Below are 19,483 nucleotides of genomic sequence, written 5' to 3' on the forward strand. Positions count from 1 at the left end.
GGTGTTTCCGTCTTTTTGGCAAGTTTTCTGGGCGTAACTAGTTACGAGGCAAAGTCTGGATTTTACACATATCCAATTTAGACAACTAACGTCACATTTCATCTTTTCAGAAACATTCTATTTGATCTGGACATTTTCCACACAACGTAGAGTGTGCAAACTTCAGGTACATATTGTGGAAACTCTTCAAGTTACACTGTTTTTGTTATAACGTCATCGTTTAACTTTTAATAACATAACAAAAACGACATTGATTTTCATATTCCATCTAACGTCATTAACACCATTTTGTCTGACAAAACATATTGTCCCACAGTCCCTTTATTGCATGTTACTGTTCTGAGGTAGGTTCTCCATAGGCCCATCATACATTCCATTCCTCCACAGTAAGAGGACAAAGGGATTTTCTCTGCTGCCTTAAGATTTACAAAGGGTCTCTGCTTCTAGAATTAATGTGGTGGTCTTCCAACATGGCCACCAGGAGGTGTCGTACGTCAACTGCAAGACCTCTATACGTTAAGTCTCTGCTTCTAGTGATATCTCTGTCTCTGAGTCATCTGTGTGTCTCTGTCTGTGTGACTACTGTAGGTGTTAACTCTAGGGAAGTATCAAGAAAATGACACGGGTAGTTGTAGCTATGCTAATACAACAAAATAGAACAAGTTTGCATACTGTGTCTGTGCTTGTGTGCATGTGCGCGTGTGTATGTGTGTGTGTGTGAGTGTGAGAGATTGTTACAGGGGTTATTGTTAAACCATTTTCTGCAGCACAATATAAATCATTCCATGTCTCTACATGGTCATCTTGTCCAGAGTATATCTCAACACAGTCCTCCTGCCCAGGGAATGGGACTTGCTATTTGTGATGATGGACAGGACACTGTCATACCAGGAAGATATAGATCATAGAGGGGAAGTGGAGAACAAAGACTAGTTGTTAACATATATTACATATCATATGTAACAGCCCCAAGATAATTCAGGGAGTTTCCAGAACTCTTCCTTCCTTTCACCTTTCTGCTGATTTGGACCCTCTGTTTACTCCCGAATATACATCAACATGTTCAGGAGGTCCAGAACTACAAACATGGATCATTATAATGTCCAGACAATAGATTTGATACTACAAACTGCTCCAAGTGGATATTTAGGGTGGGTAGTTTTAACCAGTGAGGATGAGATGATAACAGTAACCCCCGGGGCTCTCCTCTACATTTACAGTTTAGCCATTTAGAAGATGCTCTTATCCAGAGCGACTTACAGCAGCAATTAGGGTTAAGTGCCTTGCTGAAGGGCACATCAACAGATTTTTCAAATAGTCGTCTCAGGAATTCAAACCACCAACCTTTCGGTTCCTGGCCCAACGATCTTAACCGCTAGGCTACCTGTCGCCCTTTCTCTTAATGAACCTGATTGGTTGAGGAGTTTTTGAGTGACAGCTAGTTGAACCACTGAAAATATCTACTACACTTCCATCTTTTGGGACCCATGTAGGGGAACAACAGTCAAATATGAGCATTTGATATTGTGCTTATATGTAACTTGACAACATAGACTGACTGTTAAATATTATTTAGTAACATTGTTTGATATCTCTACTACACCCATTGATTGGTGATACAGTCCCCTCCTATACAGTGTATGTAATGGTGGTTTGGTACTGTTGAGAATGTCATCACCAGGCCTCAATTGGAGCATGTAAATATCTGTAGAATATATTTGAATGGGAAGTTATGTGAATGCACAAAGTAAAATGTACTGAATTCATGTTGAACCTGATGATGTGTGAAACATAAGTACTGGTACACAGGAAGTTACAAACAGGAAATAAGTAGGACTTTTATTAATATGATACTACAAACAAATGCAACAATAGATGCGTTTGCATGCATGTGTGCACGCAGTGTGTGTGCATGTGTGTGGGAGGTTGTGTGTGTGGGTTTGAGACAGAGAGAGAATGTCTGTGAGAGAAAGTGAGAGAGAGAGAGACAGAGAGAGACAGAGAGAGAGACACACAGAGTTAGCGAGAGAATGAAGGAGGAAGTTTCGTGCACTGTGTGCTGCTGTATGTGTTACAGTATGTTGTCATGGTGATGTTAAACAGCTTTCTCACAAACCCAGTAGATTTTCCTGTCACATGACAAGTCATTCCATGCCTCCAGAGGACGCTGATCTTTACGTATCTCAACACAGTCCTCCTCACCATAGTCTAGTCTGCCAGCACCATTATCAGGCTGTGGTTTATGCCAGTACCTACAGGGTTAACAACAGTCAGATATCATGGTTAATACCAGGACTTACAGGGTTAACAACAGACAGATATCATGGTTAATACCAGTACCTACAGGGTTAACAACAGTCAGATATCATGGTTAATACCAGTACCTACAGGGTTAATAACAGTCAGATATCATGGTTAATACCAGTACCTACAGGGTTAAAAACAGTCAGATATCATGGTTAATACCAGTACCTACAGGGTTAAACACAGTCAGATATCATGGTTAATATCAGTACCTACAGGGTTAAAAACAGTCAGATATCATGGTTAATACCATTACCTACAGGGTTAACAACAGTCAGATATCATGGTTAATACCAGTACCTACAGGGTTAAAAACAGTCAGATAGCATGGTTAATACCAGTACCTACAGGGTTAAAAACAGTCAGATATCATGGTTAATACCAGTACCTACAGGGTTAAAAACAGTCAGATATCATGGTTAATACCAGTACCTACAGGGTTAACAACAGTCAGATATCATGGTTAATACCAGTACCTACATGGTTAATAACAGTCAGATAGCATGGTTAATACCAGGACCTACAGGGTTAACAACAGTCAGATATCATGATTAATACCAGTACCTACAGGGTTAAAAACAGTCAGATATCATGGTTAATACCATTACCTACAGGGTTAACAACAGTCAGATATCATGGTTAATACCAGTACCTACAGGGTTAAAAACAGTCAGATAGCATGGTTAATACCAGTACCTACAGGGTTAAAAACAGTCAGATAGCATGGTTAATACCAGTACCTACAGGGTTAAAAACAGTCAGATATCATGGTTAATACCAGTACCTACAGGGTTAAAACAGTCAGATATCATGGTTAATACCAGTATCTACAGGGTTAAAAACAGTCAGACATCACAGTTAAAACATCACAATCCTAAATAATATACAGACATGTTTCACCTTAAATTCAACTTTGTTGACTGCTGCCATCCATGACAATAATCTGTATAAATAAAGGCTGAATAAACTGAAAATTGGAGCCTTATTGTCAGAGTAGTTATCATCTCTTAGTCTGTGGTCTGTGTTGGTCCATCAGTTGAGTGTGGAGGGCATAGAGTATGAACAACACAGAGAAACAGTCCTTCTCCTTACACTGTGGTCAGTGTTATTACAGTAGTAATATATTACCTTGGGTTGGTCAGTGTTATTACAGCAGTAGTATATTACCTTGGGTTGGTCAGTGTTATTATAACAGTAGTCTCTTACCTTGGAGTGGTCAGTGGGGTGCCGTCCACCCATATCAAGTTCCCCTCAGTAACAGAGTCAGTCAGACCAATCCAGACTCCCTTGTTGAGGTTGAAGAGAAACTCCTGTTGTTGAAAAAGATAAATAAATATTCTCTCTCTCTCTCTCTCTCTCTCTCTCTCTCTCTCTCTCTCTCTCTCTCTCTCTCTCTCTCTCTCTCTCTCTCTCTCTCTCTCTCTCTCTCTCTCTCTCTCTCTCTCTCTCTCTCTCTCTCTCTCTCTCTCTCTCTCTCTCTCTCTCTCTCTCTCTCTCTCTCTCTCACCTGTTCCTTATCACTGTTTACGATCACCAGGTCTGCTCCTCTCTCCAGACAGTCCTCTCTGCTCTCCTTCCAGGTTTTAGTATCATCAGACAGGAAGTACCAACTGGATTCAAAATTCTGCCAGCCTTTGACACAGGTTTGTTCTACAAGATGAAAACATGAATTTCTTTCAATTTACCACACAGGATACTTAAGTAAAAAAAATTCAGCACACAATAAAGTGTGTGGGATTAATGAAAATGTACTATTGTATGTTTACTCACTGAGATTGGTAAGCCTCCCACTAAGAAAATCTCTCTCAGTCTGTAGCTGGTCTCTCTCTTTAATCAGAAGGCTATAACTGGCCTGTAGCTGGTCTCTCTCTTTAGTCAGGTTGTTGCAACTGGCCTGTAGCTGGTCTCCCTCTTTAGTCAGGTTGTTGTAACTGGACTGTAGCTGGTCTTTCTCTTCAGTCAGATTGCTGTAACTGGCCAGCAGCTTGTTTCTCTCTGAGTTGTGATGATCAATGACTCCATCTGTAAAAGGGTAAAGTTGATGAAACATGTAACTAAAACACCATTGATGATTAAGTATAATTAAGTAGGCTCCTTAATTCTCAGTGACAACATAGTAAACTTACAGTAGACAGACAGGCCTATGTTCCCAGCCAGTAGGAGAACACACAGCAGCCCCAGACACACTGCAGCAACTCCAGAGGGTCTCTTCCACCACTGAACATGTACTGAATCACAAATGATTAAAGATCTTTGGTAATGTGTTTTACTGTATCATCCAGGATTGAGACAAATAAAGCTAGAGTTCTACAGGGTTATCACACCTGTATTTGTTTGTGTGCTTATGTGTGTGTGTGTGTGTGTGTGTTCGTGCAATCTTACCAGATTCAAAAACTCCATCTCTTGTACTGGACTTGAAGGCTTTTACGTTGGCATATAATTGGTCATCAATGTCTGTGTTCTTCATTGCATCAGGCTCATCGTCTTCAAATCCATCTGAGATTTCATAAACTTCCTCTGACATCTTAACACACTGGTGGTGAAATACAGTAACTTCTACTTATCTCAACTCTAATATACGTCTGTATCTATGTGTTCTCTCTGGACTGTCCAGCATCTGTGTGACTTATTATAATGATACATGTTTTAAACAGTTAACCACAGTGAAGAGGAAACTGTCAAATCAACACCACACTGGTCATCACGTGACTTGCACCAGCCAATCTAAACATGTATGTTTCCCACAGTGCTCATCAGTATTAAACATGTGTTTCAACTGAAGTGATAATGTACTACATGCTATGACTCCCACCAGCCTTAGTGTGATAATATAATACATGATATGACTCCCACCAGCCTTAGTGTGATAATATAATACATGATATGACTCCCACCAGCCTTAGTTATAATATAATACATGATATGACTCCCACCAGCCTTAGTGTGATAATATAATACATGATATGACTCCCACCAGCCTTAGTTTGATAATATAATACATGATATGACTCCCACCATCCTTAGTGTGATAATATAATACATGATATGACTCCCACCAGCCTTAGTGTGATAATATAATACATGATATGACTCCCACCAGCCTTAGTGTGATAATATAATACATGATATGACTCCCACCAGTCTTAGTGTGATAATATAATACATGATATGACTCCCACCAGCCTTAGTGTGATAATATAATACATGATATGACTCCCACCAGCCTTAGTGTGATAATATAATACATGATATGACTCCCACCAGCCTTAGTGTGATAATATAATACATGATATGACTCCCACCAGTCTTAGTTATAATATAATACATGATATGACTCCCACCAGCCTTAGTGTGATAATATAATACATGATATGACTCCCACCAGCCTTAGTGTGACAATATAATACATGATATGACTCCCACCAGCCTTGGTGTGATAATATAATACATGATATGACTCCCACCAGCCTTAGTGTGATAATATAATACATGATATGACTCCCACCAGCCTTGGTGTGATAATATAATACATGATATGACTCCCACCAGCCTTAGTGTGATAATATAATACATGATATGACTCCCACCAGCCTTAGTGTGATAATATAATACATGATATGACTCCCACCAGTCTTAGTGTGATAATATAATACATGATATGACTCCCACCAGCCTTGGTGTGATAATATAATACATGATATGACTCCCACCAGCCTTGGTGTGATAATATAATACATGATATGACTCCCACCATCCTTAGTGTGATAATATAATACATGATATGACTCCCACCAGCCTTAGTTTGATAATATAATACATGATATGACTCCCACCAGTCTTAGTGTGATAATATAATACATGATATGACTCCCACCAGCCTTAGTGTGATAATATAATACATGATATGACTCCCACCAGTCTTAGTGTGATAATATAATACATGATATGACTCCCACCAGTCTTAGTTATAATATAATACATAATATGACTCCCACCAGCCTTAGTGTGATAATATAATACATGATATGACTCCCACCAGCCTTAGTTATAATATAATACATGATATGACTCCCACCAGTCTTAGTGTGATAATATAATACATGATATGACTCCCACCAGCCTTAGTGTGATAATATAATACATGATATGACTCCCACCAGCCTTAGTGTGATAATATAATACATTACATTACTATATATCATGCTATATGATGTATGTATGAATTCACAGGGTCCCGATTTTGGATCTGCTAAAATAAATGGGGATCCTGTTAATTGACATATACACTACATATATCCTGACTGAGTTTACAGCACCCCCAGCCTTCAAATGGAGAGCACATTATGGCTCTCACTCTGTGACTGGTGGTGTAGGGGGAAGTTGTCCCTAGACGCTGATCTTAGGTCGGTTTTGCATTTCTACCACAAATGGTTAAGGTTAGGATTGGGGGAGAGAAACCTGATCCTAGATCTGAACCTAGGGGAATCTTCCTTCCGTGGTGTGACCGGCAACCATTGGCCATCTACAGTAGGGGTCTTTTTTTATCTTTGCTGACTGTGAAGAGTTTCTCAGAATGAAAAAGCAGAAGTTCTAACAACATCTCCATTGTTCCAGTTTGACAGATTTAAGAGAAAGAAGAATATAAACTCTCCACATGTTTTATGATAAAACGTTCATATTTCAACCCTGTCTTTCAGTACAACATCAAATCAAATCAAATCTTATTTGTCACATACACATGGTTAGCAGATGTTAATGCGAGTGTAGCGAAATGCTTGTGCTTCTAGTTCCGACAATGCAGTAATAACCAACAAGTAATCTAACTAACAATTCCAAAACTACTGTCTTATACACACAAGTGTAAGGGGATAAAGAATATGTACATAAAGATATATGAATGAGTGATGGTACAGAGCGGCATAGGCAAGATACAGTAGATGGTATTGAGTACAGTATATACATATGAGATGAGTATGTAAACAAAGTGGCATAGTTAAAGTGGCTAGTGATACATGTGTTACATAAAGATGCAGTAGATGATATAGAGTACAGTATATACGTATACATATGAGATGAATAATGTAGGGTATGTAAACATTATATTAGGTAGCATTGTTTAAAGTGGCTAGTGATATATTTTACATAATTTCCCATCAATTCCCATTATTAGTGGCTGGAGTTGAGTCAGTGTGTTGGCAGCAGCCACTCAATGTTAGTGGCCTTGAGATAGAAGCTGTTTTTCAGTCTCTCGGTCCCAGCTTTGATGCACCTGTACTGACCTCGCCTTCTGGATGATAGCGGGGTGAACAGGCAGTGGCTCGGGTGGTTGTTGTCCTTGATGATCTTTATGGCCTTCCTGTAACATCGGGTGGTGTAGGTGTCCTGGAGGGCAGGTAGTTTGCCCCCGGTGATGCGTTGTGCAGACCTCACTACCCTCTGGAGAGCTTTACAGTTGTGGGCGGAGCAGTTGCCGTACCAGGCGGTGATACAGCCCGCCAGGATGCTCTCGATTGTGCATCTGTAGAAGTTTGTGAGTGCTTTTGGTGACAAGCCGAATTTCTTCAGCCTCCTGAGGTTGAAGAGGCGCTGCTGCGCCTTCTTCACGATGCTGTCTGTGTGGGTGGACCAATTCAGTTTGTCTGTGATGTGTATGCCGAGGAATTTAAAACTTGCTACCCTCTCCACTACTGTTCCATCGATGTGGATAGGGGGGTGTTCCCTCTGCTGTTTCCTGAAGTCCACAATCATCTCCTTTGTTTTGTTGACGTTGAGTGTGAGGTTATTTTCCTGGCACCACACTCCGAGGGCCCTCACTTCCTCCCTGTAGGCCGTCTCGTCGTTGTTGGTAATCAAGCCTACCACTGTTGTGTCGTCCACAAACTTGATGATTGAGTTGGAGGCGTGCGTGGCCACGCAGTCGTGGGTGAACAGGGAGTACAGGAGAGGGCTCAGAACGCACCCTTGTGGGGCCCCAGTGTTGAGGATCAGCGGGGTGGAGATGTTGTTGCCTACCCTCACCACCTGGGGGCGGCCCGTCAGGAAGTCCAGTACCCAGTTGCACAGGGCGGGGTCAAGACCCAGGGTCTCGAGCTTGATGACGAGCTTGGAGGGTACTATGGTGTTAAATGCCGAGCTGTAGTCGATGAACAGCATTCTCACATAGGTATTCCTCTTGTCCAGATGGGTTAGGGCAGTGTGCAGTGTGATTGAGATTGCATCGTCTGTGGACCTATTTGGGCGGTAAGCAAATTGGAGTGGGTCTAGGGTGTCACCACTTCTCACCATTACCAATAATAGTGGAGGTTAGCATTTTATATCATACCCCCAAGACATGCTAACCTCTCACCATTACCAATAATGGCGATGTTAGCATTTTATATCATACCCCCAAGACATGCTAACCTCTCACCATTACCAATAATAGTGGAGGTTAGCATTTTATATCATACTCCCAAGACATGCTAACCTCTCACCATTACCAATAATAGGGGAGGTTAGCATTTTATATCATACCCCCAAGACATGCTAACCTCTCACCATTACCAATAATAGGGGAGGTTAGCATTTTATATCATACCCCCAAGACATGCTAACCTCTCACCATTACCAAAAATAGGAGAGGTTAGCATTTTATATCATACCCCCAAGACATGTTAACTTCTCACCATTACCAATAATAGTGGAGGTTAGCATTTTATATCATACCCCCAAGACATGCTAACCTCTCACCATTACCAATAATGGCGATGTTAGCATTTTATATCATACCCCCAAGACATGCTAACCTCTCACCATTACCAATAATAGGGGAGGTTAGCATTTTATATCATACCCCCAAGACATGCTAACCTCTCACCATTACCAATAATAGGGATGTTAGCATTTTATATCATACCCCCAAGACATGCTAACCTCTCACCATTACCAATAATAGGGATGTTAGCATTTTATATCATACCCCCAAGACATGCTAACCTCTAACCATTACCAATAATAGGGGAGGTTAGCATGTTATATCATACCCCCAAGACATGCTAACCTCTCACCATTACCAATAATAGGGGATGTTAGCATTTTATATCATACCCCCAATACATGCTAACCTCTCACCATTACCAATAATAGGGGGGTTAGCATTTTTTGGGGGGTATGATATTTATACCTCTGTAACTTCCTCACTCATTTATTCACAATTCATTCATGATTGTCTTTAATCATGGTATTCTATTCTTATTTACAATAAAAATGACTCCAAAGTTACACAATACATTATTTACCATTAATTACTATTACATTTCCATTTTAGTCATTTAGCAGACTTACAATTAATTAATTACATATTTTTAGAAATGTTTGCAAATTTATTGAAAATTAAATATAATATAGAATTTACATAAGTATTTACGTCCTAAGTCAATACTTTGTAAAAGTTTTCAATACTCCATATATTGATGGACCCTGGTCAAAAGTAGTGCACTATACAGGGAATATGGTGCCATTTGAAACGTGCCCTTAATGACATTATTCACATTCTATGTAGGTCTTATGTACTGCATCTGTCCTGAAAACACAGGCCACTTTTCATCCATGGATATAAGGTTGGGTTAGGGTTAAGGTAATGGTCAGTTTTGGGTTTGGTCTATCATCTGGTTGTAGTTGGATGCTGGTCAGAAAAGTCCCTCATGTTGGGTATAATACCTACTTTTATAAGTGTGTGTCTCCCCCTACTGGCTGTTTTCTACAAGTTCTGTTTCTTCCTTCTATTACTGTGACCTTGACCCATAGAGATAGATAGAGAACTCATCTTTATTTGTTCCATTATAGCTCAATTCCATAGTGAAACCAAACCAGTTGACAAACTTGACTACTTTGAAATGGTGGAAGGATGGTGGAAACCCAGATTTTCTTCTCAGAGGACAGGAAGTAGAAACTGCAGTCAACGTATCTCCATTCCTCTTGACAATGCTGCTCTGTTGAAGAGCAAAGGTGAACATATTGAGAAAGTTAGCAAGTATCATTATACTCAAACCCATATATATACACACTATTGCTGTTGATTTTACTTCTAATTAACCACAGTTTATATCTCACCTATATCACAAAAAGCTTTGCCTGAGATGGCCTCTCAAGTCAGGTTGTTGTAACTGGTCTGTCTCTTTAGTCAGGGTGTGGTAACTGGTCTGTCTCTGTAGTCAGGTTGTTGTAACTGGTCTGTCTTTTTAGTCAGGGTGTGGTAACTGGTCTGTCTCTGTAGTCAGGTTGTTGTAACTGTTCTGTCTCTTTAGTCAGGTTGTTGTAACTGGTCTGTCTCTGTAGTCAGGTTGTTGTAACTGGTCTGTCTTTTTAGTCAGGGTGTTGTAACTGGTCTGTCTCTTTAGTCAGGTTGTTGTAACTGGTCTGTCTCTGTAGTCAGGTTGTTGTAACTGGTCTGTCTCTGTAGTCAGGTTGTTGTAACTGGTCTGTCTCTTTAGTCAGGTTGTTGTAACTGGTCTGTCTCTTTAGTCAGGGTGTTGTAACTGGTCTGTCTCTATAGTCAGGGTGTTGTAACTGGTCTGTCTCTTTAGTCAGGTTGTTGTAACTGGTCTGTCTCTGTAGTCAGGTTGTTGTAACTGGTCTGTCTCTTTAGTCATGTTGTTGTAACTGGTCTGTCTTTTTAGTCAGGGTGTTGTAACTGATCTGTCTCTTTAGTCAGGTTGTTGTAACTGGTCTGTCTCTGTAGTCAGGTTGTTGTAACTGGTCTGTCTCTTTAGTCAGGGTGTTGTAACTGGTCTGTCTCTTTAGTCAGGGTGCTGTAACTGGTCTGTCTCTTTAGTCAGGTTGATGTAACTGGTCTGTCTCTTTAGTCAGGGTGTTGTAACTGGTCTGTCTCTGTAGTCAGGAGTCATACTGGTTATATAAGAGAAAAATGCTTCCTTGATGGATCAGCTACTTGTTAAAACTCAGTTTCTTATTGCTACTGTAAGTGAGAGGCCTTTAAAAACAGACTGTGCAGTAGACAGCAACGTTCCCTCTAAACCGCGCATATGAGTGGCCGCTCACTTCCTCCAGGAGTGCCGCACAGAAGAAACGCCATGCTACACAGAGGTGGAAGAGATTGAACTTCACAGAGTTCAACCCCATTAGTTTGCACTATAAAGATCAATGTTTTTTTCTGTGATCGAATCTATATCCTATCAGCCCCTTTTCAATGCAACAAACCAAAACAAATATAACTTTGCAAGATTGAGTCTGTGATTTTGTTTAGGGCAGACCCAGAGCACAACGTAGTAGAATTTTATTGGCAGGGGTTGCCCACCAGTGGTCGTTCAATCACACCAGAGTGAATGTGCATTTCACATCAGTTCAGATCACAGCGCAGAATCGCTCAAGTGCACATTTCTTGATTTTCTTTGCTAGTTGATGAGTTATTAGCCTGCTTCCAACTCACACCCTCAAACACATAGATCCCCTGAATGCAGCTCACTTTCCAGACCCCTTTCCAGCTCACACTCTCAAACACTTACATCCCCTGAATGCAGCTCACTCTCCAGATCCCAATCACCTAAATTCTAATCACCTGTTCACTCACCTGTATGTAATTATCACACACTATTCAGTTCAGTTCTTTGCACCCTATCACTGTGAGGTATTGTTTGTTTTGTCAGTTCCACAATAAATGTTTGATTTGTTCGATAAAGTCCATTTATGTCCAAATACTTCCTTTTTGTTTGTGTGTTTAGTACACAATCCAAACTCACGAGGCGCGGGCAAGTCCAGGCGAAAGTTCAGATGAAAAGTCATATTACAGTTCGTAGAAACATGTCAAACGATGTATAGAATCAATCTTTAGGATGTTTTTAACATAAATCGTCAATAATGTTCCAACCGGAGAATTGCTTTGTAGAAATCCGATGTAAACGCAGGTCGCTCTCACGTGAGCGCATGTGATCAGCGTGTGTGATCAGCTCATGGCACTCTCGCATAGCCCTCTATCCAAATCTATATATATGTATTTGGACATAAATGGACATCGTTTGACATGTTTTGGATATATGTGCATATATTAGGAACTGGGCCTGAGTAGCAGGTAGTTTACTCTGGGCACCCTATTCATCCAAGCTACTCAATACTGCCCCCCAGTCCCAAAGAAGTTAATATTTCACTACTCATTGATGATGAGCCCTCGAGGACAGAAAAATTGCGACCAAGGTGATGGTGAGAGCTTCGAAAGAGATATATTTTATCAGGTGCTTGACAGTCTCACAGCTAAGCTGCAGAGGTGTTTTTCAAAGAAGAATTGCGAGATCATGCAAGGGGTCCTGTTTGCCTTTGACCTTTGAGTCAGATTTAGAGGACATCAATCATGAGTTTCATCAAACCAAGCGGCTTCTTGATAGGAGAGAAAAAAGTGGAAGGGACAGACCGTCTACTTTCCTTGACTTTGTTGTGTTTCTAGAACCTTCTAAAGATGTCTTCCATGAGCTATTTCGATGCTGTAAGATTTCTGTTGTTACACCAGTCAGCAGTGCTTCCTGCGAGAGAAGCTTCTCAGCTTTACTGATTAAAACCCACCTCAGGACAACAATGGTTGAGGTTAAGTCACCTCGGAATTCTCAGTGTTGAGTCAAGGAGGGCAGGCTCCCCCAACACGGATGAGTTTGTGATACATTTTGCCAGTTCTCACCAGAAAAAAATCTGTGTCTTTGTTATTCTTATTATTAAAGTGATAATCATCGGTTAATAATTGGACTCACTTGTTTTTTAATAAGCATAAGCCTATGGCAAATCACATGACATGTTTCTAATAAAAAATAATGAAGAATAATTTTACAGAGTTCAGTATGTCTACATTCTCTCCTCTTAATCTAAACACAACAATTATTTGTCTTATTTTTTCTCTCTTCCTCATTCTCTTAATTTTCTTCTTCCTCCTCTGTCTCTCTCTGACACTAAGGCTCTATCTCAATTCGTCTTCCTAGATTCCTCTCCTCCTTTCTCTTCTCCTCCTTCTCAACCCTATTAGAGGAGAAGGTCCAAGGTCCCTCCCCTAGGATTGTATTGTCCAATGTGTTTTGAGACAGAGGGGAGGAGAGAAGATGTGAGGAGGAATCAAGTAAGGGTGCATTAAAAAAGAACCCGTAGGCAAGTCTGTAATACAACTATTTAATCTCTTTGGTATGTTCATCTCTCACTTTAACCAATAGGTGGAATCATCACTTAACCATTCAGCACTGTATCCAACCAACATAATAATCATAATCCACATGATCAACATAATAACTATGAGAGAGAGAGAGAGAGAGAGAGAGAGAGAGGTTATTGTTACATCTCTTTCTCACAGATCCAGTTATGATTTGTGCCACAATTGTCATCATTCCATGTCTGTACAGGATCAGCTTGTCTATAGTAAATCTCAACACAGTCCTCCTGCCCAGGGAACAGACCACCATTATTAGGCTGTCCTTTCCCCCAGTACCTAAACAACACAGAACACAGAAAACCAGACAGTCAGACACTGGTGAAAACATCCTCCTCAATTATAGACACGGTCCTATGTTTTTACAGTTTTAAAGAAACACTCTGTAAGATGTAATCAAGAATGGAACATTAACAATGACATGTATTTTTTATATAATAACATTTTAATCTAAAAATATGACTTGATTTCTAAGATACATCTCTAGTTCTCATTGAATGACATTCATAAGTAGAAACATACATTTTGATGAATATGATTGGAAGCAAAATATCATTGTTGTTTTGTATCTCCATTTCACAGGGTAAAATGGTCAAATATCTCACCCTGTGGTCAGTGTGGTGCCGTCCACCCACTTCCAGATCCCCTCAGTAACAGAGTCATTTAGACCAATCCAGACTCTCAGGTGAAGGTTCAAGACAAATGTCTGTTGTTGAGAAAGATTAAGATAATGTCACCCTTAATATATTTATAAAATACTGCAAACATATTAGTGTACTGATGAAAAGTATACCTACTCTCTCTCTCTCTCTCTCTCTCTCTCTCTCTCTCTCTCTCTCTCTCTCTCTCTCTCTCTCTCTCTCTATCGCTCTCTCTTTCTCTCTCTCTCTCTCTGCTGTTTATGATCACGAGGTCTGCTCCTCTCCCCTTACAGTCCTGTCTGTTCTCTCTCTCACCTGTTCCTCTCTACTGTTTATGATCACGAGGTCTGCTCCTCTCCCCTTACAGTCCTCTCTGCTCTGCTTCCAGGTTTTCTCCTCAGTAGACAGGAAGTACAAACTGGAGTCAAAGTATCTCCATCCCTCCTGACAATGCTGCTCTGTTGAAGAGCAAAGGTGAACACATTGAGAAACTTAGTCAGTATCTCTATACTCAAAAACCCATTGATATATAATTATTATAATTTATCACAGTTTATATCTCACCTATCACAAAAAGCTTTGCCTGAATATGGCCTTTCTCTGTAGTCAGGATGTTGTATCTGGTCTGTATCTGGTCTCTCTCTTCAGTCAGGTTGTTGTATCTGGTCTGTATCTGGTCTCTCTCTTTAGTCAGGTTGTTGTATCTGGTCTGAATCTGGTCTCTCTCTTTAGTCAGGTTGTTGTATCTGGTCTGTATCTGGTCTCTCTCTTTAGTCAGGTTGTTGTATCTGGTCTGTAACTGGTCTCTCTCTTTAGTCAGGTTGTTGTATCTGGTCTGTAGCTGGTCTCTCTCTTCAGTTGCGTTGATTTTAAAAAGGGAGAAACTCTGGAACAGGTTATTCCTTTTATCCTCAGAATCTTTGATGACTCTGTTATCTATAAAGTATAAACACAGAGTTACTAAGTAAAACACCTGGTAAATAGGCTTAGTAACCAGCACTTCTTACAATTAGGTGATAAGCAATGAACTTGGAGACAAACTCACAGCAGACAGACAGGCCTATGATCCCAGCCAGTAGAACACACAGCAGCCCCAGAAACACTGCAGCAACTAGGAAGGGTCTCTTCACTGAGCTATCAGGCTCTGTGGACACATACAAGAGACTTTAATGTTTTTTTTGTGTGTGTGTGTGTGTGCGTGCGTGCGTGCGTGCGTGCGTGCGTGCGTGTGTGCGTGCGTGTGTGTGTGTGTGTGTGTGTGTATGTGTGTGTGTGTGTGTGTGTGTGTGTGTGTGTGTGTGTGTGTGTGTATGTGTGTGTGTGTGTATGTGTGTGTGTGTGTGTGTGTGTGTGTGCGTGCGTGCGTGTTTGTGTGTGTGTGTGTGTGTGTTTGTGTGTGTGTGTGTGTGTGTGTGTGTGTGTGTGTGTGTGTGTGTGTGTGTGTGTGTGTGTGTTACCTGAGTGCTGGGCTCCTGGTCCATTATTAGGAGCAGTGTCTGCTGTCTCTTCTCTCTTGGTGTTGGTCTCACCGTCTCTCAGGGTGTCTGCACTGATGTAGATATCCACAATCCTCTCCTCCATCTCACCTCTGTCAAATTTGACATTCTTGTTCATATCTGGCTCAGCATTGATGACCTGTGACATCTTTAACAGTACCTAAGTCTTTCTTTCTATGTAGGTCTACTATACGTTAATTCTCTGCTTCTTGTGATATCTCTGAATCCTCTGTGTGTCTCTGTCTGTGTGACTACTGTAGGTGTTAACTCTAGGGAAGTATCAACAAAATGACACGGGTAGTTGTGGCTATGCTAATACAACAAAATAGAACAAGTTTGCACACTGTGTTTGTGCTTGTGAGAGATTGTTCCAGTGGTTATTGTTAAACCATTTTCTGCAGAACAATATAAATCATTCCATGTCTCTACATGATCATCTTGTCCAGAGTATATCTCAACATATTCCTCCTGCCCAGGGAATGGGACTTGCTATTTGTGATGATGGACAGGACACTATCATACAGGAAGATATAGATCATAGAGGGGAAGTGGAGAACAAAGACTAGCTGTTAACATATATTAAATATCATATGTAACAGCCCCAAGATAATTCAGGGAGTTTCCAGAACTCCTCCTTCCTTTCACCTTTCTGCTGATTTGGACCCTCTGTTTACTCCCAAATATACATCAACATGTTCAGGAGGTCCAGGACTACAAACATGGGTCATTATAATGTCCAGACAATAGATTTTTCACCACAAGATTACACCAAGTGGATATTGAGGGTGGGTATGCTTAACAAGTGAGGATCAACCTGATTTGTTGAGGAGTTTTTGAGTGACAGCTGGTTGAACCACTGAAAATATCCACTTCACTTCACTTCCCTCTTTTGGGCCCAAATAGGGGAACAACAGTCAAATATGAGCATTTGATATTGTAACTTGACAATAAAGACTGGCTGTCAAAGATTATTGGGGCGGCAGGGTAACCTAGTGGTTAGAGCGTTGGACTGGTAACCGGAAGGTTGCAAGGTCAAACCCCCGAGCTGACGAGGTACAAATCTGTCGTTCTGCCCCTCAACAGGCAGTTAACCCACTGTTCCCAGGCCGTCATTAAAAATAAGAATTTGTTCTTAACTGACTTGCCTAGTTAAATACAAGTAAAAAGAAAAAAAATCAAGTAAATAGTCGTCTCAGGAATTCGAACCACCAACCTTTCGGTTCCTGGCCCAACGATCTTAACCGCTAGGCTACCTGCCGCCCTTTCTCTTAATGAACCTGATTGGTTGAGGAGTTTTTGAGTGACAGCTAGTTGAACCACTGAAAATATCTACTACACTTCCATCTTTTGGGACCCATATAGGAGAACAACAGTCAAATATGAGCATTTTATATTGTGCTTATATGTAACTTGACAACAAAGACAGACTGTCAAAGATTATTAAGTAACATCCTTTGATATCTCTTCTACACTCATTGGTTGGTGATACAGTCACCTCCTTCCTATACAGTGTATGTAATGGTGGTTTGGTACTGTTGAGAATGTTATCACCAGGCCTCAATTGGAGCATGTAGATATCTGTAGAATATATTTGAATTGGAAGTTATGTGAATGCACAAAGTCAAATGTACTGAATTCATGTTGAACCTGATGAAGTTACAAACAGGAAATAAGTAGGACTTTTATCAACATGATACTACAAACAAATACAACAATAGGTGTGTGTGTGTGTGTGTGTGTGTGTGTGTGTGTGTGTGTGTGTGTGTGTGTGTGTGTGTGTGTGTGTGTGTGAGAGATAGAGAGAATGAAGGAGGAAGTTGTGTGCACTGTGGGCTACTGTATGTGTTACAGTATGTTGTCATGGTGATGTTAAAGCACTTTCTCACAAACCCAGTTGAGTTTAATGTCACATGACAAGTCATTCCACGCCTCCAGAGGACTCTGATCTTTATGTATCTGAACACAGTCCTCCTCACCATATTCTGGTTTGCCATCACCATTGTCAGGCTGATTTGGAGACCATTGTCAAAGACAGTGGTTAATGGATATCATGGCTAATACCAGTACCTACAGGGTTAACAACAGTCAGATATAATGGTTAATACCAGTAAATACAGTGTTAACAACAGTCAGATATCATGGTTCATACCAGTACCTACAGGGTTAACAACAGTCAGATATCATGGTTAATACCAGTACCTACAGGGTTAAAACCAGTCAGACATCAGAGTTAGAACATCACAATCCTAAATAATATACAGAAATGTTTCATCTTACAATTAACTTTGTTGACTGCTGCCAATAACCTGTATAGAAAAAGATTGAATGGGCCTTATTGACAGATTAGTTATCATCTCTCACCTTGTGGTCAGTGGGGTGCCGTCAACCCATTTCCAGGTCCCCTCATTAACAGAGTCAGTCAGACCAATCCAGACCCTCTTCTTGAGGTTGAGTACCAACTGGATTTTAATTTCTGCCAGCCTTCAGGACAGGTTTGTTCTTCAAGATGAAAACATGAATTTCCTTCAACTTATCACGCTGGATACTTACTTAGTTAAAAATTCAGACACACGATAAAGTGTGTAGGATTTATGAAAATGTATGACTGTAGGTTTACTCACTGAGATTGGTAAGCCTCCCACTACGAAAATCTCTCTGTCTGTAGCTGGTCTCTAACTTTAATCAGGTTGTTGTAACTGGTCTGTAGCTGGTCTCTCTCTTTAGTCAGAAGGCTGTTGCTGTCCTGTAGCTGGTCTCTCTCTTCAGTCAGGGTGTTGTAACTGGTCTGTAGCTGGTCTATCTGTGTTGACTTGTGATGATCAATGGCTCCATCTGTAAAAGGGAAAAGTTCATCAAACATGTAACTAAAACACCATTAATGAGTAAGTATGATTAAGTAGGCTACTTAAGTCTCAGTGACAACATACTAAACTTACAGTAGACAGACAGGCCTATGGTCCCAGCCAGTAGGAGAACACACAGCAGCCCCAGACACACTGCAGCAACTCCAGAGGGTCTCTTCCACCACTGAACATGTACTGAATCACAAATGATTAAAGATCTTTGGTAATGTGTTTTACTGTATCATCCAGGATTGGGACAAATAAAGGTATGATACTACAGGTTACTCTCACCTATTTAATGGGTGTGTGCGTATGTGAGTGTGGTCAAATACAGTAACTTATTCTTCTAACCTCAACTCTAATATACATCTTGTAGCTGTGTCTTCTCCATGGACTGTCCTGCGTCTGTGTGACTTACAGTGGTTCCTCAATTAAACGTTTTGAGATTATGCCGCAGGATTTAGAGGTCATTTGTGGTTTAGTATGTTACCTTGAGTCACTGCTTCATTGCTCCAGACCACCACAAGGGGGAGTCAGAGGACTGATTATGCTTTTGGGTCCCAATGCTTAATGTGTCTCTACCTGAATTAATGCTGTCAATGAATGAGCAGTATAAACCAAATATGAACTGATAATTGTGCATTCAAAATTGGATTTCAATGAACTGAATGATGAGGATGAAGAAGGTGATTGAATGTAAAACAATAGTGTCGGAATTGCTATGTCTCTGTCCTGCATGCACTTCCGAAAAAGACCCCTATTTTTTTGTTTCCACTTGGTCAGACGAAGCTGTAACTGGACAGTAGCAGTAACTGAAACTGTAGTTAGATTAGGTTTTTATGCTAAGACAAATGAAAATGTTAAATTATATTCTTAACATATATATGTGTAGGCATACTGTGGAATACAATCGATACTTTACTAAAAACATGAATGTGTTTTTGCAGAGCATACGACCATGCAGACAACCATCCGTGGAGATCGGTGGACAAAGGGCTGGACAACGGGCCACACCGATAAAAC

At 40.6% G+C, this 19,483-nt stretch overlaps 1 protein-coding gene across 1 annotated transcript in view; it reads right to left on the bottom strand.

The window, feature by feature from the left end:
* The window catches only part of LOC139369388 (uncharacterized), a 60,275-nt gene extending 55,447 nt beyond the window's left edge, over positions 1-4,828 (bottom strand). The window contains exons 1-6 of the mRNA XM_071108666.1: positions 4,687-4,828; positions 4,431-4,532; positions 4,075-4,326; positions 3,812-3,954; positions 3,511-3,590; positions 2,117-2,252 (exon numbers count right to left, since the gene is read on the bottom strand). Of these exons, the coding sequence (XP_070964767.1) occupies positions 2,117-2,252; positions 3,511-3,590; positions 3,812-3,954; positions 4,075-4,326; positions 4,431-4,532; positions 4,687-4,828 (855 nt within the window). The remainder of the gene's footprint in view (positions 1-2,116; positions 2,253-3,510; positions 3,591-3,811; positions 3,955-4,074; positions 4,327-4,430; positions 4,533-4,686) is intronic.
* Positions 4,829-19,483: the final 14,655 nt, after the last annotated feature.

Source organism: Oncorhynchus clarkii, chromosome 17 (genome assembly GCF_045791955.1).
Source record: "Oncorhynchus clarkii lewisi isolate Uvic-CL-2024 chromosome 17, UVic_Ocla_1.0, whole genome shotgun sequence".
Taxonomy (NCBI): Eukaryota; Metazoa; Chordata; class Actinopteri; order Salmoniformes; family Salmonidae; genus Oncorhynchus; species Oncorhynchus clarkii.